Source organism: Bombus terrestris, chromosome 12, assembly GCF_910591885.1.
Source record: "Bombus terrestris chromosome 12, iyBomTerr1.2, whole genome shotgun sequence".
Lineage (NCBI taxonomy): Eukaryota > Metazoa > Arthropoda > Insecta > Hymenoptera > Apidae > Bombus > Bombus terrestris.
The window spans coordinates 4443633-4463340 of NC_063280.1; the positions used below are offsets into that span (position 1 = coordinate 4443633).

At 37.0% G+C, this 19708-nt stretch overlaps 1 protein-coding gene across 2 annotated transcripts in view; it reads right to left on the reverse strand.

Moving 5' to 3' along the window:
• The window catches only part of LOC100645296 (phosphoinositide 3-kinase adapter protein 1), a 47786-nt gene extending 29984 nt beyond the window's left edge, over nucleotides 1-17802 (reverse strand). The window contains exons 1-5 of one of the 2 annotated variants that reach the window (XM_048411094.1): nucleotides 15944-17802; nucleotides 7311-7361; nucleotides 3784-4240; nucleotides 3089-3289; nucleotides 2694-2971 (exon numbers count right to left, since the gene is read on the reverse strand). In XM_048411094.1, coding sequence (XP_048267051.1) covers nucleotides 2694-2971; nucleotides 3089-3289; nucleotides 3784-4240; nucleotides 7311-7320 — 946 coding nt within the window. In that variant the 5' untranslated portion in view covers nucleotides 7321-7361; nucleotides 15944-17802. The remainder of the gene's footprint in view (nucleotides 1-2693; nucleotides 2972-3088; nucleotides 3290-3783; nucleotides 4241-7310; nucleotides 7362-15943) is intronic. The other variant, XM_048411095.1, reaches the window with a different exon arrangement.
• Nucleotides 17803-19708: the final 1906 nt, after the last annotated feature.

Here is a 19708-nt window from a genome sequence, read left to right on the forward strand (position 1 = left end):
TGGTTCCAATAAAGAGTATCAAAAGAAATCTATTTTACATGTTAAAAGTCACTCGTAACCAAGATTCTTTTAACATCAAACATAAATACAAAATTGCAATAATTCAATTTTGTAAAATCTTTAATTACTCTACGTATCTAAGAAAATTCTTGTAATTTTGAAATTAAATTTCCCAACTAATCCAAAATCTACAAAATCCTCCATTACTTTTCTATACATCCATAAAAATCTCTCTGCGTTCAATTCCAATAAATGTTCTACAACTGAGACTACCTTCGATACCTAATTCTACAAAATTAAAATCAGAAAGACGATTACGAGTGAAAGTTATTATTATAATAACTAAATGCTTCATTATTATTTAATATTAGAAGATACGGAATTTATAGAAGATAAAAATTATAGTAGATTAAATCACTGTTTGCAGTGGTTAATGCATTATTACATAATATTAGCATGATAGGTATTGTTACAGAATGTTAATACTGAAACAAAATTCACGTGGAGTGAAATTCTGCTCATGATAGCATTTAAGCGTGAAATAATTTTTACTTTCTACGTCTCGTAATCAAATCACATAACGATTTCCTATCAATCTCTGCATTCGAACAGATATTTATATAATCAGCATTCCCCTTGGAGCTCATACACGCTTCCAATCCATGTGCATTGCCTGAACCGGAAAGTCCCGTAGCTAATTAAGCAACAACAATGGAACACGTGAGACACGTGGACGACATAAGTTCTGAGACTCGCGGTCGGATCATGTGGAATCGCCACGATCGATGGATCACGTATGGCCGTAAATTTTACAATCTATCTGCCGCGTTTTGGGTTCGGGTGTCTCGATCGGCCACAGATCGGAAAACGCGACTCGTTCGACGAATACTAAGAGTACTGGGCTTCCGGGGACCGGGTGTCGTCTACACACGTCCATCCACAGCCGAAGATTATCTCTTCGAGCCGATCAAAGATCACCGGATTTCCTTTAAGACCGCGATTCCTAATTGGAATTCCAAGAGGAGCCTGGCTTCCATGAGAATTGCGATTTTCAGGCCTGTTGTTCGCAAAAATTTCGATTGATTAATTTTCGGAGTACTTTTGGATGTTTCAGTGATTACAGCCGAAAATAAGTATACATAAAATATGGAACTTTAAAGAAAAGCGTATAGTCACGAAAGGGATAGTTTTTCGACCCGAGCGATATTTAATATTTCTTTCCAGTTGATTCATGTCAGTATTACCTATTTCCTAATTATTTAGTACCATTACTTACTTTCACTGGAGAAAAATAATCGAATGAAAATTTCGTTTCAAACCTAAATTGCCTATACACCTATGTACTACTTAATCATGGCGTGCTATAATATAAAAAGACACTTCTTAGATACATCAACTTTTCTTTTCGAAAAAGAAATAATCAAATACTGAATTATTCCTGATAACAATCACACTGAAATTTCAACTTATTTGGAGTTTGAACAAGAGCACAATAGAAAATGTATTTTAAAGAAAACCCTTTTTGATTCACAAAGTATTACTTTTTAACAATATTCTATGAAGAGAGTTTTAAAACTTGTACAAACTATTACAAATGTTTCTATCCGATCAGAAGAATCTAACGACAATATATCATTGTATAATTACCTACCATATTAATGCAAACAATAATATAACAATAATATAACACAATTTTAATATGCAACAACCCTTCTCTAACAAAGATTAATCGAAATCCAAATTATTTCTTTATCGCACACCTACAGCATTTCTTCCCAAACTATATGGACTTAACTGGTAAACTCGATTAAAAAAATCGATTCCACAAGGACCAGCAATGGGTTTCACCGCGCGAATCGTCGTCGAACGATCGGGATTGGTTCGAATTCGTAACGAGGCTTTTGTACGTGATTCGAACGAGTATGCGGGCGCGTGCAAAGCGAAATCTGGCCCGTGGGAACGAACTACGGGTCTTTTTCGTTCGAGTGCCGACCATAATCGCCACGCCGCGATTGATCGACAAGGAGGAAAGAATGAAATCGGCGAATATTCGTCTATGAGAATCAAACGCGACATTCATCCCTTCGTTTCGATCTGTCCACACGATTCTAAGATCTCTTGATCGGCCAATTGAGTCTCGTTGACCCATTCATTAATACATCAATGTGGTCAAATCGAAATAGTAATAAGTAGACGGGACTTTTGACATGAAATAATATCCTACGGTATTATGGTATGTATGGTATGTAGTTCTCGAGATGCTTTTATAGACTCGATTCTTCTTCGAAGTTGCTCCCTCGCTGAGTATTATTGGAAGATAAAGGACGAATTAACTCATTCTACTCGCAGTCTTAATATTTGAAGATTACAGGGGAAAAATACAATGCATTATACTCCCCATTGTTCTTTTACAGAAGAAAGGTTTTAAGATTCGGCAGATCGATCAATTTCATACATTTCGAACGAGTTAATTCGTCTTCGTTGCTTGATATATTAGCCCTGTGTGGTTCCGGTTATATTCGACATTTTCATTCCAAGTGATTCATACTCGAGAAGTCACTTTCAAAATCTATCTGTAATCTGGTTATAGTTTCATAGTCTTTCGTAATCGATAACCCATCTGTATTAATATAATTCCATTAAGTAAAATGTTAAAATCTTAATCGCTGTTGGCTAGTTTTACTTCTACTCACCCCTGCTCGAAGAACTGCGATGTCTTCTGCGCCTGGACCTGCTGCAAGATCTTGCCTTCCGGTCCTCTACGTGGGCACCATCTACAGTATCTACAGGCGCTGGAGGCGCCATTGTGTCAGGTTGTACGAGAACTGTGGGGCTTTGTGGTTGCTTTCTGGAGATGTGGTCTTTGCTCGAGGAACCTCGATCTTTGCCTATGAAGGTGCTGATCGAATGCCTTCTGCGACCTGCTGCCGCTGATCCTGTTGCTGGCAGCGTGGATGAAAGGTTGTAGTACCTGAAATAATTTCAACAACTTAGTGACAGTTCGTTACATTAATATTAATGTAGACTATGGGTGTTTATGTACATTTCTATTGTATTTATATTATTCTCACTTGATTTTACTACTGACCTAGCGTCATCGACACCAACGAAAACTTCGTTCGAATCTTGATCATCGTCATCGTCATCGTCGTCGTCATCATCATGATTGTGATTATCTCTGGCCAATCCACAGTACACCATATCATTCGACAGCAGTTCGCTAGCGGACTTCAACACAGCTCTGCTTCGGCCTGGACGTCTTCTGTCGTTCTCAGAATGTGAGTGTGATCTGCGGAGAACAATACGTTAAGTAGCATTTTGTATCCTTATCCCTTGCAAAAATTTTATTTTATTTCTTATCTTCAACAAGAATAAGAAATTTCAGCCAATTTAAAATTCACAAAACTTCTATAAACTCGAAATTCTAATCCTCTTACAGTGTATCACGAGAGGGACTCAGGCAAGCTATCAAATAAATAATAATATTTATTTTCACATCTTAAATCTAATCACATAGATATAACGTAATTATCGCTATAAAAAGTCGAGAAAGTATATATTTTTATATCTGATATCAGAAATGTAAGAATAATTATCTTCCGGTTCGTTCATTTTATATTCTTATTAAATTGTTAAGAATTTAAACTTCAGCCAACTGCTAACTTCATTAACCAACTGCTACAAACTAATAAGAAATCCAAAACACACTTTGTTATATCAAACTTCTGTTATATCATCAAAAAAGAAAAAAAAAAACAAAAAGAGGAAGGAAAGGTCACCAACCTATGAGGTAGATACGGCGAGGGTGGCGCAACATCCGAAGGTCTTGGATCACCCTTCAGGAACTGTTGTGTTCTTTCGTGATCTGCATTGGCGCTAACAGATCTGAACAAATTTCTGAAACTCCTTCTCTGATTACCAGGACCACCATGAGTGCCGTTTCCGCACTGACCAGTTCCATTTCTGGGCAACATTGGCATCTTCTCTTCTGTGGGCGTGGAGGCGCCTGAGGTACTGCCTTTGTTATTATCCTGCGGTATCAGAGTGCTCGTGGTAGACGTGGAGAGGACGCTGGCCGACGAAGTGGTGCCCATTTTGCAAGGACGTCGCCGAAACAAGGCCGTCAGCCCCGTTGGTCCCTTGGAGGGCGGCGAGAAGGCAACGCTCGTTGTCGACGCAGGCGTCGTCGATACCGACGACGTCGCCGTCCCGCTCGACAACGAGAAATACGAAGGATTGTCTGTGAACATGCGGATCCAAGGTCATAGAACCTCCTCCGCAAACTCGTACGAGGACGCTTTCTGCTTTGTTATTCAGCTTAATCTCTTTTTGGCGTCATTTCACGATTTGATATTGCAAATACAATTGTGATAACGAAGATGAGTTAGATTTAAAGGTAGAAGGTTCGAAGCTCGAAGATTGCGTGGGTTAAAGCTAGTTCGATTTAGAGAATGACATTTTCTCTGTTGACGAGGGTCTAGGTGATTTTAGGTCAGCAACGTTTTGTTCGTTCTGTCAATCACGAGGATAAGTGATTTGTTGTTGCCCCATCACACTTGAGATAATTTAAATGATTTAGATTGAAAGGTAGAAGGTTTGAAGTCTCGACGCGTTATATTAGTTTGATTTAGAGAGTGACAATTCTCTGTTAATAAATGGTCCGGTTCTTTAGGTCAGTTTTTATTAAACACAAAGTTGAACGACGACTCGTTGAATGTCTTTTTTCATCGATCACAGGGGTAGATCGTCGATTTTTTCATCTGAACACACTTTTATTCTGAAGAACAATTTATCCATGAAATAGACGTATGCCCCAATACTCGAATGGAATTATCGACACTTTGAATGGCCACCAAGAATTTCAATAATATAAAATGTCATTAATATCGGTTGAATATTCACGTTATCACAGATCTGAATTTTTCACAATATTTTTCTACGAGGACAGGTAGGATAGAGCACGCGCTGGAGTAAAAAAGTGAAATAGTATTCGCGACTAGACGAACACGAGGTCCACCTGAGACTGTTCGGTTCTAGAGAGATACACCATGCCTATAGGACGCCATGAACGATTCGAATGGTACTTGAAAGTGGGGGGATGGACCGGACGTGGTATTGTCCCCCACCCTGTAAACCAGAAGCGAAGAACGAGACAGCCGTACGCGGCACCGGAAGTCCGCCGTAACGTTGTGAACGATCCGCGCGTTATTACTCTCCGAAGATGAATTGACCTCGTACTGTGACGAAAGAAAAAAAAAGAGGAGGAGGAGGAACGAAAGGGGGAAGATTCACGAGGCGAGCTTCCTGCGAAAACGAGATGGTTTCGTGTTTGTGAAAATATTTTCCAGACGATCTTTCGATCTTGATTTAAACGTCGACTGTGTCGGTGGAGGATCCTGTGATATATACATATAAAAAGATATATGTATATCTTCTTTTTTTTAATTTGCGAAATGTCGACTGTCTAGGTGAATGAGATTATTACGTTTTTTTAAAACTTGTGATTATAGTATGGTGCCCTTTGATATTTAATAATCATAAAATTACATTTTTGTATAATATCATTCTGTTGTAATTTTCTTTTATATTTTTGCAATCTTTTCGACTGAAGGCTTGTAAAGTAAAATAAAAACGCTTGTTTCACGGTGAAGTCCAAATTAGTTATCTCCTGTTGTTTGTTATATGCACGCACAATGGTCATGTTATTGTAATCGTCGTTTCTCGTTGCAAAACCACAGTGGAAATGATTTCTAAGATAATGGGGTAATAGTATTGTACAATTTTAAGAAGCTTCAATTAGCTACGATTAACTCAGTAAAAATTTGAAATCTCATGAAATGAAATTCGAGCTTCAATATAATTAATGAGTTTCTCCAGCATCGTTGTTAGTTCTTCCCTTTTTTATTTTGCAATTCGATTCTTTTTTGCATTTTTATTTCCTTTTTCAATCGTTCAGTTTTATTTTTACATTTTCTTTCCTTCGATAAATTAACTAACTAATATTTTCACGAAATGTTGTTTTGTAGCGAAGGAAAAGATAATTAAGAACGAGATAAAAGAGAATTGTAGACGGTTTTTGGAATTTGCATGATCAGTAGGGGCTACGTAAAACGAATACGGGAAAGCAGAACGGTTTCCAAATACGTTCGTCGCTTACGAATTTACTGATCGAAATCTTTCACCAGAATTCTACTTCTCTTCGTGCACTTTTCGAACGTGTTCGAAAATTTAAAAAGTATCTTAAATATCTGATCTTATACTCGTTGAGAGCTTTGACTTTTTATTCGAATTTCTGCCCATTTGAATGTTTGGTCTATGGTAAAAAATAAAGGCTTACCATTTATTATGTATTGCTTATAAATAAAACCTTAAAAGACAAGAGAAAAGTGTCCGAGCATTCGTAAAAAATTTTTTTTAAATGCATTACACGTGTTACATGAAATGTTTTGAAATATCGTTAGCTCTGTGTCAAATTAAGAATCAACGACGCGAAATTTAATTATACTCTACTGTTTTGTAAAACATTTTTGCTGTGTTTCCGTGAGAAAAGAGTACGCGAATACAGAAGCTTTGAGCGTGTACAGAACGAGCGACGTGAAATAATTAAAGCCCTCAACTTCAACGTGAAGCTTCTTAAACGTGCAAACCAGGCAAACGAAAGAATTCAATGAATACAAAGTATATAAAGAATACAAAAGGGATGTAAAAGAAAATTGCAGGAGAATAAATTCAAACTATCAGAATAATACAATAATTCTTATAAGATTTTAAGCTTTCTAAAGATCCTCGAGTAAAAGGAATCTTCAATGATCTTTCACCGACGAAATTAGACTGAGTTAAAAGATTCAAGCTGAACGTGAAAAGAGCATCAAACAGAACGATTAAAAGCAACCTCTGATTTCCTAGGTTTAAGCTTTTAACTAAAAAGACCAGGAATTTAAGAAAAAGGGAAAAGAACAAATTGTCAAATGAAGAACAATAGGGGAGACCTGTAAAACGATCGACGAAGCTATAAATAAGAACGAATTAGAAATTCTTGGCGGCTGTCTGAAATAACGTTCCCGGCTCTTTCAGGTATACATAGTCGATTTGAAGCGGCTGATCGAGGATTCGTCGGCAAAGACATTAGCTCACGTCACTGACGATACGCGAAAGGAGAGAAGGAGAGAAGAAAAGTGCATCGTGAGGGTGGAATACGCGGTAGTCGTCCCGCGATACGCGTGATTATGCGTGAAACGCGTGACTAGGCTGCGAAAACGTCCTCGAGATATACGTGACCGCAGATTGGTCCAACAACAGGCGATGCTTACCGACTGCCATGCTGACCCCTTGCCACCAGGAACCTTCGCTGCTCCCGTCTTCTGCAACAGAAACAACACGATGCATTTCGATCGTTCAGGTGGAAAAGAAATTAAGAAAAGGTAAGAGAGAATGTCAAATACAAAGATTGTTATACGTGGGAAGAATCACTGTATTTTATCGTTATTTAACGCTATTAAAGAATTATTCGAATAGTTTTATATATCTTAATTAATATAATATAATATAATAACATAATCGTTATATATATGTAGCTTATCTAATGGAATTATTATAAATGACGAATTTATTATTTTTTGGAATTTGTATGCATTGATTCTTACAAAGTACGAAGATTATTATTCGTGGGAAAAGATTGTCTGTAATTGACATTTTTATGGCTATTTAATAATAGAATCATTAGAGTCGAAATAATTCGTTGTTTAAAACCCGCAAGTTTTCATAGAGGTTTTATAATAAACGTAGATTTATAAGGGCGCATTTTTGAGAATTTGAATATCGTTATACTTGTATCTCCGCTTATATCAAATAATATTTTCATGTACTTTCTATTCCGATTTCTTTCGTACAAATCTTATATCTTAATCGTTATTCGTTCCAGCGTCGAAGAAAGGAAAAGCAGAGGAAAGTGGAACGAATTTGAAGATTGCCAGCCAGTGCACTGTTACGTCGCTTGGATAAAACGTGAATGGGACGGCCCGTGGCCTGATCCCAGTTTCTCACTGTTCTACCCCGTTCATACACCATAAACCTGTCGTAGTTGTCGCCGACACTCTCTTCCCCGCGATCGCGCTAAATATAATATTCCCGCGTATTTTCAGCGATGAATGAAACGACATGCGACCTCTGAATCAAAACACCTATGAAACAAGATGAAAAGTTTCTTTCGGATAGCTAGGAAATTCCTCCATGTTTCTTACATCTTTTATTTTCTCTAAGGTTTTTTGCGTCTTTATTTTATCGACATTACGCACTAACATCATTATGTAGGGTGGTTTACTGTGAACGGTCTTTAATTAAACAGGTTCTAAATTTCGTTCGAAATACGCGTATTTGTTTAAACGGCGCACTTTATTGCTCTCATTAATACGTAGAATAATTCACAGAAAGTTTTTAGAGAAGTGAATAAGAATCGAGCGAGAGTGATGGAGAAACAACAAATCCAAGGGGTTGAAAATCTCTTTGATAAGAATTCATTCCTTTTTATTTAATAAACTTTAAATTCGATTTAAAATACGTACACTCGTGTGAATACCATATGATTTCATTTACATCGCTATAAATAGTATATATATACCCAATGTTAGGATTACCCACTTACTATACTTGTATAGAATAAATACAATGACCGTGGTTGGAAATTAACATTTATTGTATATTTCTGCACTGCAGCTTTAGCAAGCCAATCGTACCACCTCCTTAAGGATTAAGGTCGTGCAGAATCCACGAATATTAAAAGTGCAAAGTGCAAGTGTAATCTTTAAGCTTCTCGCTCTACCGATAATCATACCGAAGTCTGAATTATAATTATTGCAAATTTGTACGAGCAAAGTATAAAATATGAACAAGAGAGAAACAAATTATGAGTTTATCGGGATTGTAAATCATTTCACGAATTCACTTTGTTTTCTCTTTTTATTATTTTTTCGTTCAGGAGTCCATCCTGGCCGAGCTCATTACAATTCCCGTGATTTTCTGACGGTGGCTCTCCTTGTCTCAGGCCTCATAATGTTAGCCGAAGGTGTTACAAAGTGTAATTTTATTCACAGACATGCAACGATAGTTTCATTAGCGTGTTGCTATTAAATTCTTGCACAACCGCGCTTTCATCCACTTCACTTGCATCTATAGAACGATATTTCGATCGATCGTTAAACAAGAAGTTTACGTCTGTGTCTTGCGTGTATTCGCGTATGCGCGTGTATATGAGAATAATATTTTCCATCTTGTTATTCGTACTTAAAGCGTGAAACATTTTGATTCTACAAGCTATTGTTGCGTATTTTTTATTTACATCCTCGTCCTGTCAGTTTGATGAGCTGTCAAGCAGCCAACCAACATTAATTACGTAAGGTAGAACGCCCTAATATGTAGTCGCAACTCGATACACGCACGCCAACCCCGTAGGCTTTACCGTGGAACACGGTAGAAACACTTCGTTTAAAGTTACCTCAGAAGCGACTCAGCTTGAAGTTGGACGGACGAAGTTTAAGTTATCGAAGTTAATTCGTAGTCCCGTTACTTGCTACTTCCATTAACTTCGTTCGCTTAAGTGCTAGCTATAACGAAGAATAATTACTAATTTCGTTAGAATATTAATAGCATTACTAATTACTAGAAAATTAACCGTTACCGTAGCAGGCATTCTAATAATTATGAATAAAAGATATACGCTTATGGAAATTATAATTTTTAAAATTGTTCATTTTTATGAAATTGAAAATTTTTAGAAAATGCTTAAGAAATTTAAGGGACCGTGTATGTAACGAATTATATCGATTACTTCTGCTTGCTATTTTATTCATTTTATTTATTATATATTTCACCACTCATACACTACATGTGTTTCTACATGTGCTTCTTATTCGTCCCTTCTGGCCTACAAACTTGCCTAGAACCATTTGAACCAGTGTATAAATTAAATATATGTATCTTACCTATATAGATTAAACGTAACTCTATACTAACATTACTATTGTTATTACTTTATCAAGAGTGTCGACAAGTGGTTTCTCTTTATTTTTCTATAATTCCCTCCAACTTCCAATGTATTTACATTCTACGCATAATATATAGTTCGTTTTACAACGTAATACATTATAGCAATATATAGTCCACAATTACATCTAAATCTATAAATTTGATATACAAAGTTAATCTACGTTCGACTTTGCCCAAGTGTCACATAAAACACGTCCCGTAGCCCGGATAGCACACCCTCGCAGACTCCGCCAGTTTCACGCAACGTCCACGTTCCAATCTCCTACATCATTGCGAAACTCACCGCAATTACCGAACTTCTCCACCGATAACTCTCTATGCTCCAATTACATTCTATCCCTCGGTTACTCGAAAATTTATGTCGTTCGCCATGTTCCCCATCTAGTCGCCGGCAGATCCATGGAAATTCGTTTCCACGGAACTCGCTCGAGGAATACCATGACCGAGAGTTGGTTGTTCCGTCGTTCTCGAAGCGGCCAGACTCGCGGTGAACTATTTTCGTGCGGCTTCCGTCGACGAGCAATAAAAAGGAAGAAGAAAGAGAAGCAGAGAGAAAGAGAGAGAGAGAGAGATAGAGAGAAAAGAAACGGCGGAACGTGCCAGAGAAGAGAGAAAGAGGGAGAAGAAGAAGGAAAGACACGACGTTAGGGTTATCGTTCCCATGAAAGCTCGTACAAGCTCTGATTTACTCTGCTGTCCAAATGGATCAGCTGATAGGACGAATCATCGTCACTCCGTTGTATAAATTGCCTCGAATTCGTTGCAATGCCGCGGGCCAGAACGATTCGTTTACTCGTTTTCACCTCGTTTTCACGTTTTGTTAGAAACGTGACGATGAACTGGAGTTTCGTTGGTGAAACACAATCTGAGGGGTGAATGGGCTTTCGTGTCTTTATACTTGATTTGATCTTGTTATCGTCGTCGCTATGGTCACAGAGCTGCTTTTGCATTGTTTGCTACTTTTGTTTGTTAATTCTTTTTGTTAAGCATGAAGAAGCACGTTTGATTTTTTCTCTTTTTTTTGTGAAGATGACGACTAGCTCAGTGCCTCTTCTATATTGTCGGTTAAAATAATTTTTCTAAAACCTCTTCACAAAATATTCCTTTTTAGGGAATATCGTGACAATTTTCCTTCTTTAATAATTTCACTTTCGTTCGATCAATTTTTGTTAATACGAGTATAATCTTTTTGTAGCTAACAACTTTAATGTTTTTATTGTGCTTGTTACGTCGTCACGTTATTTGGATTGCCGCTATTTTTCACCATATATGCACGTAGTTACCGCCATTATCTTTGAATTGTCCTCGCTAACTGTGTAGCTAGTTGTTTCATTTAATTCACGTCCCTTATCGTATATACTCCGTATCGCTTTGTATTCTACCGTAATTTCTACTGTTACATAGGGTGCTCCAAAAACAATTTAGTCGATATTCATTCTTTCTTATAAAACTAGAAATTTTCCTGCAACATATTTAAGAGAATAACGAAAAAACCGCTTCTGAAAATTATTTGAGAATATTGACGATTAATTCACTACAGTCATTAGTTCCCACGAGCACCACGAACGCATGACGAGTGACTGCCAAACGATTCGTAGCGCACCAAGAATTTTCGAACGTGTTCGGAATTCCGTGAAACGACTTTGTGAATCTTCGTTCAGCTTTTGTTAGAAACACGACGATGCCAAAAAATAGTTTTCAGCTTGATGAAGAATACAAATGCCAAAATTTGAAGATTTCAAGATTTGAAGATTACAAGAGCCTTGTTTGTTGCCTAAGGACCTACGTGCGAGGATCTTAAGAACGAAGCAAATGTTCCTAAAAAGAAACGAGGTCACGACCATAAAAATTCATGAATTGAAATCTATAAATTCTAGAACCCGAGAACGAAGACCTATAATCCATGAATCCCAGAGTCTGATAATTCTGGCCAAGTACATAAATATAAGAATTGGTGAATGCTGGAGTCCTAAATATCACGAACTTAGAAACGCATGAATCCTGGAATATGTGAATTAGTATGGGACCCGTAGATACCATGATTTCTAAAATCTACAAACTAACGAAGGAGTCGATCAAATCTAGAATCTATCAAACTTAGAATGTGTGAATTCTAAGATATATGATACCTAGAATTTATAAGATCTAACGTTCATAGGATCTGAGTTATGAAGATTAAAACGCATTCCGGAATCCTAAGATCTAATATACTAAATTTCCTGAATCTTAGTATCCTGAAATTTACGAACCCGTGACTTGAGACATATGCAACAGCGAAAAAAAAGGGTACTCGGTTGCTCTTTTTCGAAAGAGCAACGTGCAAAACACGCGCAGCTCTGAGATTTACGTATCAACGTAATTTACGTACTTGTTAATTAATGGCGCGTCACATGTAAGAGAACAACCTCGCGTAAAAGTTAATGCGTGTACGTCCCTCTTATGGAGGCACGTGCATCGTTGCTTGGATGCGCTGCTTTTTTCATCGTTGGCAGGTGCTGCACTGTGGTGCACCAGCTACGTACAATAAATTAAGTGCAGTTCAGCTTGACCCGGCAGCGATCGACGAACTTCTTTTTTACCTTGAGGCAAAAATAGCGGAGTGTTTGGCGTTTCGTCCGGTTTGCGCGAGATTTTCAGCTTTTCCCGACTACTCTGTCCTCTTTTGGGAAACAGATTAAGAAATTGGAATGGAAGTTTCATGGTTAAGCTCAAATTTCTATCTTATGATTCAGAATTGGAAATAGAATTGGAAACTCTTTATGAAGAAGTTTTTTTAGTTCCTTTAAGAATGAAAATAAAAAATTAAAGGATGACCATTTCACAAGGCGATTATTCTTATCTTTAATTTCGATAACTTGTTCTCGTTATATATTTGTCATTATTAACAATATGTGCTTCGTAAATACACAGAGAAAAGGAGAGAGAGAGAATTATATTTTATATTTTCTGAGGATGATCTTGAGCTTTTTTAAACGATGTCGTATATTTTCTATAACATTAGTTGATTCAGCTAAACATTCTTTACAGAAGAGTATTAACCTACTTATATCGGAAAACCGTTGGTTTAGGAGATATTTTTACCTTAATTGGTCAAATTTAATGTATGTTACATTTGTTAAATTAAAGTTAAAATATCTGCAAAAACCAACGGATTTTTGGTATAAATAAGTTAATACTTTTTTATAAAGAACGTCCAGATGGATCGACTAATGGTACAAGAAATATACGGTACCACTTAAAATATTCAAAATTACTTTGAAAATAAAATTCCATCCGATGAATTCCTTGAAATACAGTGTAATTCATTTAAAACGTTTTTCCACAAAACCAATAGATCGCGAGTTATTGAAATTTCATAAATTTTTAGATCGTGCTTCAAGTTTTAGGTTTTGTATTAAATATTTTCCTATTTTGTATACATATATTATCTTTATTTTCGGTTCTAGCAGCCAAGAAATGGGCTCGGTTTTACACAAGTCTAAAATATCTGATTCAGATTTCGCCACATGCGTTCATTGCACACGTTCCCTGTCCTATACCTATCCATATACAATATATATCTATACGTTAAGTGGCATTTAATCTTAATCTTTTGCTAAAGTACTACACTTTGGTTTCAGACACATTTGCACTTTATTCCTTTTTTTTCTATGTCCTTTAACCAATCCACCACATGATCATTTATCCTACCCTCCTTCGCTTTTCTCCTCCACCTGGTAGTATCTAACTCTTCATAGCCTCGCGCTACATTTCTCTATTCTATTATGTAATATATTTCCATTTTCATTCTCTTTTATATTTGAAAGATCTTTCTTTAACGAAGGAAAACGCATGTATTTCTTAAATATAAATTACCCGAATGTCTGAAATTGTTAAAGTTTAGATTGGTATTTTATCTTCCCTTAAACTTTAAGGATCTTCTTTTAAACTTCCTTATTCTAATTTCCGACAATCGTATTTCGATGGCCATATTTAAAAACGAAGTTAAACGATGTTAGAAAAATCGTTGCATCGTTCGACAAAAATTCTTATTCCAACTTCCGCGATGGACTGAAAGTCAAGTGTTCCGTACGTGACACGCATTTTCACGCACGTCGTTTGCTGATTACACAATACACCGCGTTTATGACTCCCATCTTGGACCAATGCACGCACTGCACATGCACGTTCCATCCTCGGATCATCCACTCTACGTCGTTTCTCATGGTTCAAGGTCTCACGGTCGAATTCGGTGCAAGCACGTTTTGATTTCTTTTTTTGGATCTCGTGTACTTTCTCTTAGAACGATACCCGAATTTATTAGCAGTAGCACACGAGACCAGAAACTCAACGTAATTAATACGTTGCAATTTAATAAAATGATGCATGGCGTTAATGAGGAAAAGTAACAAAGTATAATTGTACTGTAAAATTTTAAAACTGAGTAGTAATATGAGTCGGTATTAATTTGGCAAAATTGGTTTAGAAAACTTAATGCACCTAGATACTTCTATAATAATACTGAAAGATAGCTATTAATTCTGTAGAATGATCATATTTCAAATAAAAGGGGTAAGGAAAATCGATACGTCTCGAGAAAGAGGCCTGATCGATACACCTTACACGACCTTTTCTTTCATTCGTTTGGATTATCTTTCGAATTATCTTATGAAACATTGACGTACAACGAATATACAAATCTATTTTACAGTTCATAGTCCAAAAACAGATGCCCAATTAAAATACCGATGAACGTCATCTACCTAGATAAAAAAAGACTACAATCTATTTTTGTAATTAACTTTTTTAGATATTGTATCTACCTATCCTAATCAGAATTACTAAATCTCTAGCGAATAAAATTCTTTGCCTAATGTTGGTCTCGCGAATTTTTTCTCGCATATATACACTTCATTTATTGAAAAATAATATAATAACTATAATTTTCATTTTTAAGTATAATTAATTACGGTTTCAATATTATAAGATGATAATACTATGAATAAGGTACTTATTTACATAACGAAGTGGTAATTTCTTTCGAAACCCTAACGTGTATCAAATTTCCGGTAGTATAATTTTCCATTTCCTTTCCACTCGAAATATAAAGAATCGAAACACAAGGGAAAGGTAAACGAAGAAAAAATTATATAAACGTACAGAAATACAACTTACATCGAGGTCGGATTGGTAGTTACCAACGAAACGAATTCGCGTGTAACGTTCGAGCGTCTGGTTAGGTTCGGCTGTCAGGTTCGATCTATTAATATACACTGCGAGCCGCCTGCCTAATTCCTAATGGAATATTCGTACAGATTTCTCGACGTGGATGCCTTAAAAGTATTCGTTGCTGGAGCACGTTCGACCATAAGTTATTTTTCGCTTTGGGTTCATTTAAATATTTCAATAAGTGAGTCCATATACATATAAATTCAAGAAAAGAAGATTCTGCGAATATTCTATATAATTTCAGCATATGATCGTGGAAACATTGTAAATAAAGAAATAGATTTTATTTTGCGACGAAAATAACCGTGTTAAAAAAGATGTTATGAGATTATACTTTTTAAAATATTATTTGAGAATAGTAGAGAAAACGATTCATATTATTTTATACTAGAAGTAGATTGAAGAGTCGAGCCATGTTTAAGGAAGAAAGTTTTGGTTTCGTGGAAAGTGACACGAGGACGTTCGATCAGCTGATCGTCCACGTGCTCCGCGTACGCGAACAATAATCTGCCTCGATGGAGGGAAACTGTGATTAGACTCGATAGAATCTGTTTTCGAGGGAAAATTACGTAAATAAACCAGCCTTCGTGTAACGTCAGAGCAATAACGTATCGATGAGTCGAGATGTTTCATAAACAATTAAGACAAAATGTGAAAATTTGTAATAAAAGTATAACGATCATAATCATCTTACCTTTAATTTTTTCTAAATAACTGATCGAAATTGCTTCTTAAAAAGTCCATTCTTCTTTGTGCTTTATTTTCTTCTTTTATCATTTGACGATGGTTTCTTCAAATACAAATATTTTTAAAGTCCTTTTTTTCCTTTTTAAGAATATTTTCTAAGATTCGGTTAATATTTTAATAATCTCAAGTGATTGTAATATTTTATTTCGAAGCGAATAGTCCGGATCTGAAAAGTGGATGTAATTAATTAACTGTTCGAAGAAAAGGCACTCGTAGCCATACGATTTTTTGCGTGTGCAAATGGACGAAAGCAGTGCATGAAAGGTGGCATTATTCGTTCGTAACGAGACCCTTCGAACGTTTCGATAACTTCCTTTTTATTCTGTGCTCTCGAGGCAGCGCATCAAAGTACACTTCAGCGGCGCGCGTTTAGAAAACGTTAAACGATGCTTCTGCCGGCTTTTTGTTCGCGTTCCACTTCGATACACTTCTCCAAAAGTGGCCGAGATCAATTAGAATATTCCTTTCGACGTTTCTTATTTTATATTTTCCATCTACTTTGCATCCTCTTCGATTCTTGTGTTACATTTCTCGTTTCTTACCATCTTCGGTAATTTTTCATTCGTTTCTGGAACGGTACATAATTAAATTCCAAAATTATTATTTTCTATGTGTTGTATCATGAGTGTATTTATGTATTTATGTGTGATAACTGTGGATGTTTAATTTTTTTATCTATTTTTCTCTTTTTACAAATTTTGTCTCCTTTCGTAACCGATCGTTTCTCAAGCCTTTTCGTCTATTTTCTAATTCTTCTCTCGTTTAACTTCCCAAAACGGCTCCCAAATTCCTCGTGAAGACCTTCGAACTTCTATCTTTAGACGAATCGTCCTCCAAACTTCTATTCAAACTATACCTACACCAAATCGAACCTGAATACTTGTCTTCGATGTCGCTCGTAGAATTTTAAAATGAGATTTTCGATCTGATTGGCGTTAAAACTACCATCGAGCTTTTGTCTCGAGTGCGACCAGTGAACGATCGAAGAAAACAAACCATAAAGAACCTTCGAATCAATGTTTAATCTCTATTGAATCTTTCTTTGGAAATTCTGTTCGGTTACCATGGAAAATTCGTTCCCAGTCACTCGAAGTCTCTCTTCCTTTTTCCCGGGCCAGAAACCTCCGAAGAAACGCTCCTCGAGATATTCCGGAATCTTATCTTCGTTCAAGTTCAAGTAATATTATCAGGGAAATTCCAATTTTATCCGGGTTTGAAGTTTCTCTTGTGTTGACATCTCCACGCTTCGAACCATCTATTTCAAGAGTCTCTTCCTCAAACAAGCAATTTCTTCCTTCAACATGGCTTCTTGAAACGAACACTGCTTAAAGTGTCTTCAGAACTCTACCTCCAGTCTTAACGATCATATAGCATCTTTTACCATCATATAGAAATTACAATTTTATCTATGAATTCATCAATTTCTACGTGATCATGCACAAAGTCTCCTCTTCAAATAACGAACTTCTTCTTCGTACGGGATATGTTCGAAGAAATACTTTGAAACTGTATCTTCGCACGAGTCAGCCCTGCATCACCGTCAGTGATTTGATTTCTCTTTGATTTATGAAAATCGATTCGTTGAATTTAAGTTTCTTCTTTTCGTAATACTTCTTCTTTGAGCATAGGGTGCAAAACGTGAAACTTCTTTCTCTATGCTCAAGGCAAAGAAGAAATATAGACGGTCAAGCGATGGAAAACGGTGGAAAATTGAGTCTTCTGGTATTATTCTCCACTGGTGGTGCGTGGGGTTGCGGACGAAAGAAGGCCGCACGCAGTCACGGCACAACACTTCACGGAATACTGACAAGTCAGAGCAGAAGAGGAGTCCGCGACGATGCCATGTGACCGTCATTTGTGCTCTCCTTCTCTTCTCTTCACTGCCACCACCCACGCATCTGGCAGTGGCTAGAAGAAACGCCCATGTGCGACCAAAGCAGCGTTATTTCGAGATAAACAAGGAGTACGGTCGAAGAAGCGAAATCGACGAGCGCACGTTTATGTTTCGTTCTGTGTACGTACATGTGTGCACGAAGAGTGTAAAAGGGAAACTGAGGGTATATTCCTCGAAAGGCATGAGGTATACGCGCCTCGACTAAATATAATTGCCCGCGTGAATCGGTTTCAAGCTTGAGGACGATCGGGATGACGTTGAGGAAGCTTCATGGAAAATTTCGAGATCCTTTGATAGCGGGGAAAGGATTTTCAGAGCGAATGGATGGCTAAGAACGATTTGGGGGTATTTGGGAGAAATTGAGCAGGTTTGGATCACTTTGTTGATGGAAAGGAAAATGGTTCGTTCGTAATTCACATCGTCGTTAGGTGATATGTGTTTTTGTAGGTAATTATACTTTCGTTTGTTGAAGGTATCTGTGATAGAAGCGCGAGTAACTGTAGTTAAAATCGGATTTCCCTAGTTCGTAAAGTTCAATTTTAATCGTCGAGGTTGACAATTTTGTCGGTAAGCAATAGTCCGCAGCTATTAGAAACACAATTTATGTTTTCGTACCAATAGAATCCACAAAATGTGAGGCATTTCCTCGATACTTCACAATCCAAGCGTTTAGAAACTCTAAAAATATTTCAACCACGGCAGTGGAAATGTAAATTTCCCGTGAGATAAACGCAATGTCAAGAACTTTTCCGTTACTACAAAACATAGAGAGAGAGAGAGAAGAAAAAGAGTGGTCTTAGAACCTCATTCTTCATAGAACAAAACGAAGCACAAAGATATTCCTTTCTACCCTTGCCAAAAACTACAAAACAGTGTGAGGCATATAAAAACACAAGAAAAGGTCGTCTAAATCTACGCTCTCTTCACACTTAAACAAAGCACAACCTAAGCAACATACGTCCATCCCTGTTACTACGATTTAACCCTATTACTGTCTTTGAACTTTTATATCGTAAGTGTTCGAATACTTTCATGATTCTGTGTACTTACGATTACAAGAATTCCATTTGTCTACGAGGTCTATTTATTGGAAAATTCAATTGACGCGTTTTCTTCTTCTCCAAGATGTTCTCGTCGATCTCGAGGAAGGGTACGCGATGAGCGTGCGCGCGTACACTAGCGGCCACAAAGAATTTCAGATGGGGTAAGGTTAGTGCCGCGCGCGTGCACGCTAGCGTGTCTGTCACGCATGTGCGTACGGAAACAGAGCGGAGCGTGTGTTTCCTCCTTCGGTGCCGCACCGCTCTGCCGCGGATGGCCACGTTTCCTTTCGGTGTAGAGCACTGTGACCCCTTTACACACGGTATTCCCCTCCGTATCACGGTGTTGCGCGTAATCGGCGAAACGATCCGTCGAAATAATCCAGATTCTTAATAACACACGACGCAACAAGATTGCACGGACGAAGAACCGTTTATCGTGTTTGATCATCGCCGGGCTGCTGTGCCGCTTCGCAAGTATAAGTAATTTTGCCCACGTTTCGTGCAACGCTACAAAAATTGTCTGTGCGGAAGATACAGCGTGATACTTAATCGAGGAATAAGATAAAATTTCGAAATAAATGTTAAATGAATATAAATGGGGCGCAAATTGCTCGTATAACTGGCGTTCGCTGGTTTCTTCTCTTATCTATGATTTTTCGTTCGCACAATTTAATTGGTAGAAGTTCATTTAATTGCACACTAATTAAAATTTCCAATAAATAAGATTCTTAGATAAATAAAATTCTATTGTAAATAATCTCTGCTTACGTTTTAT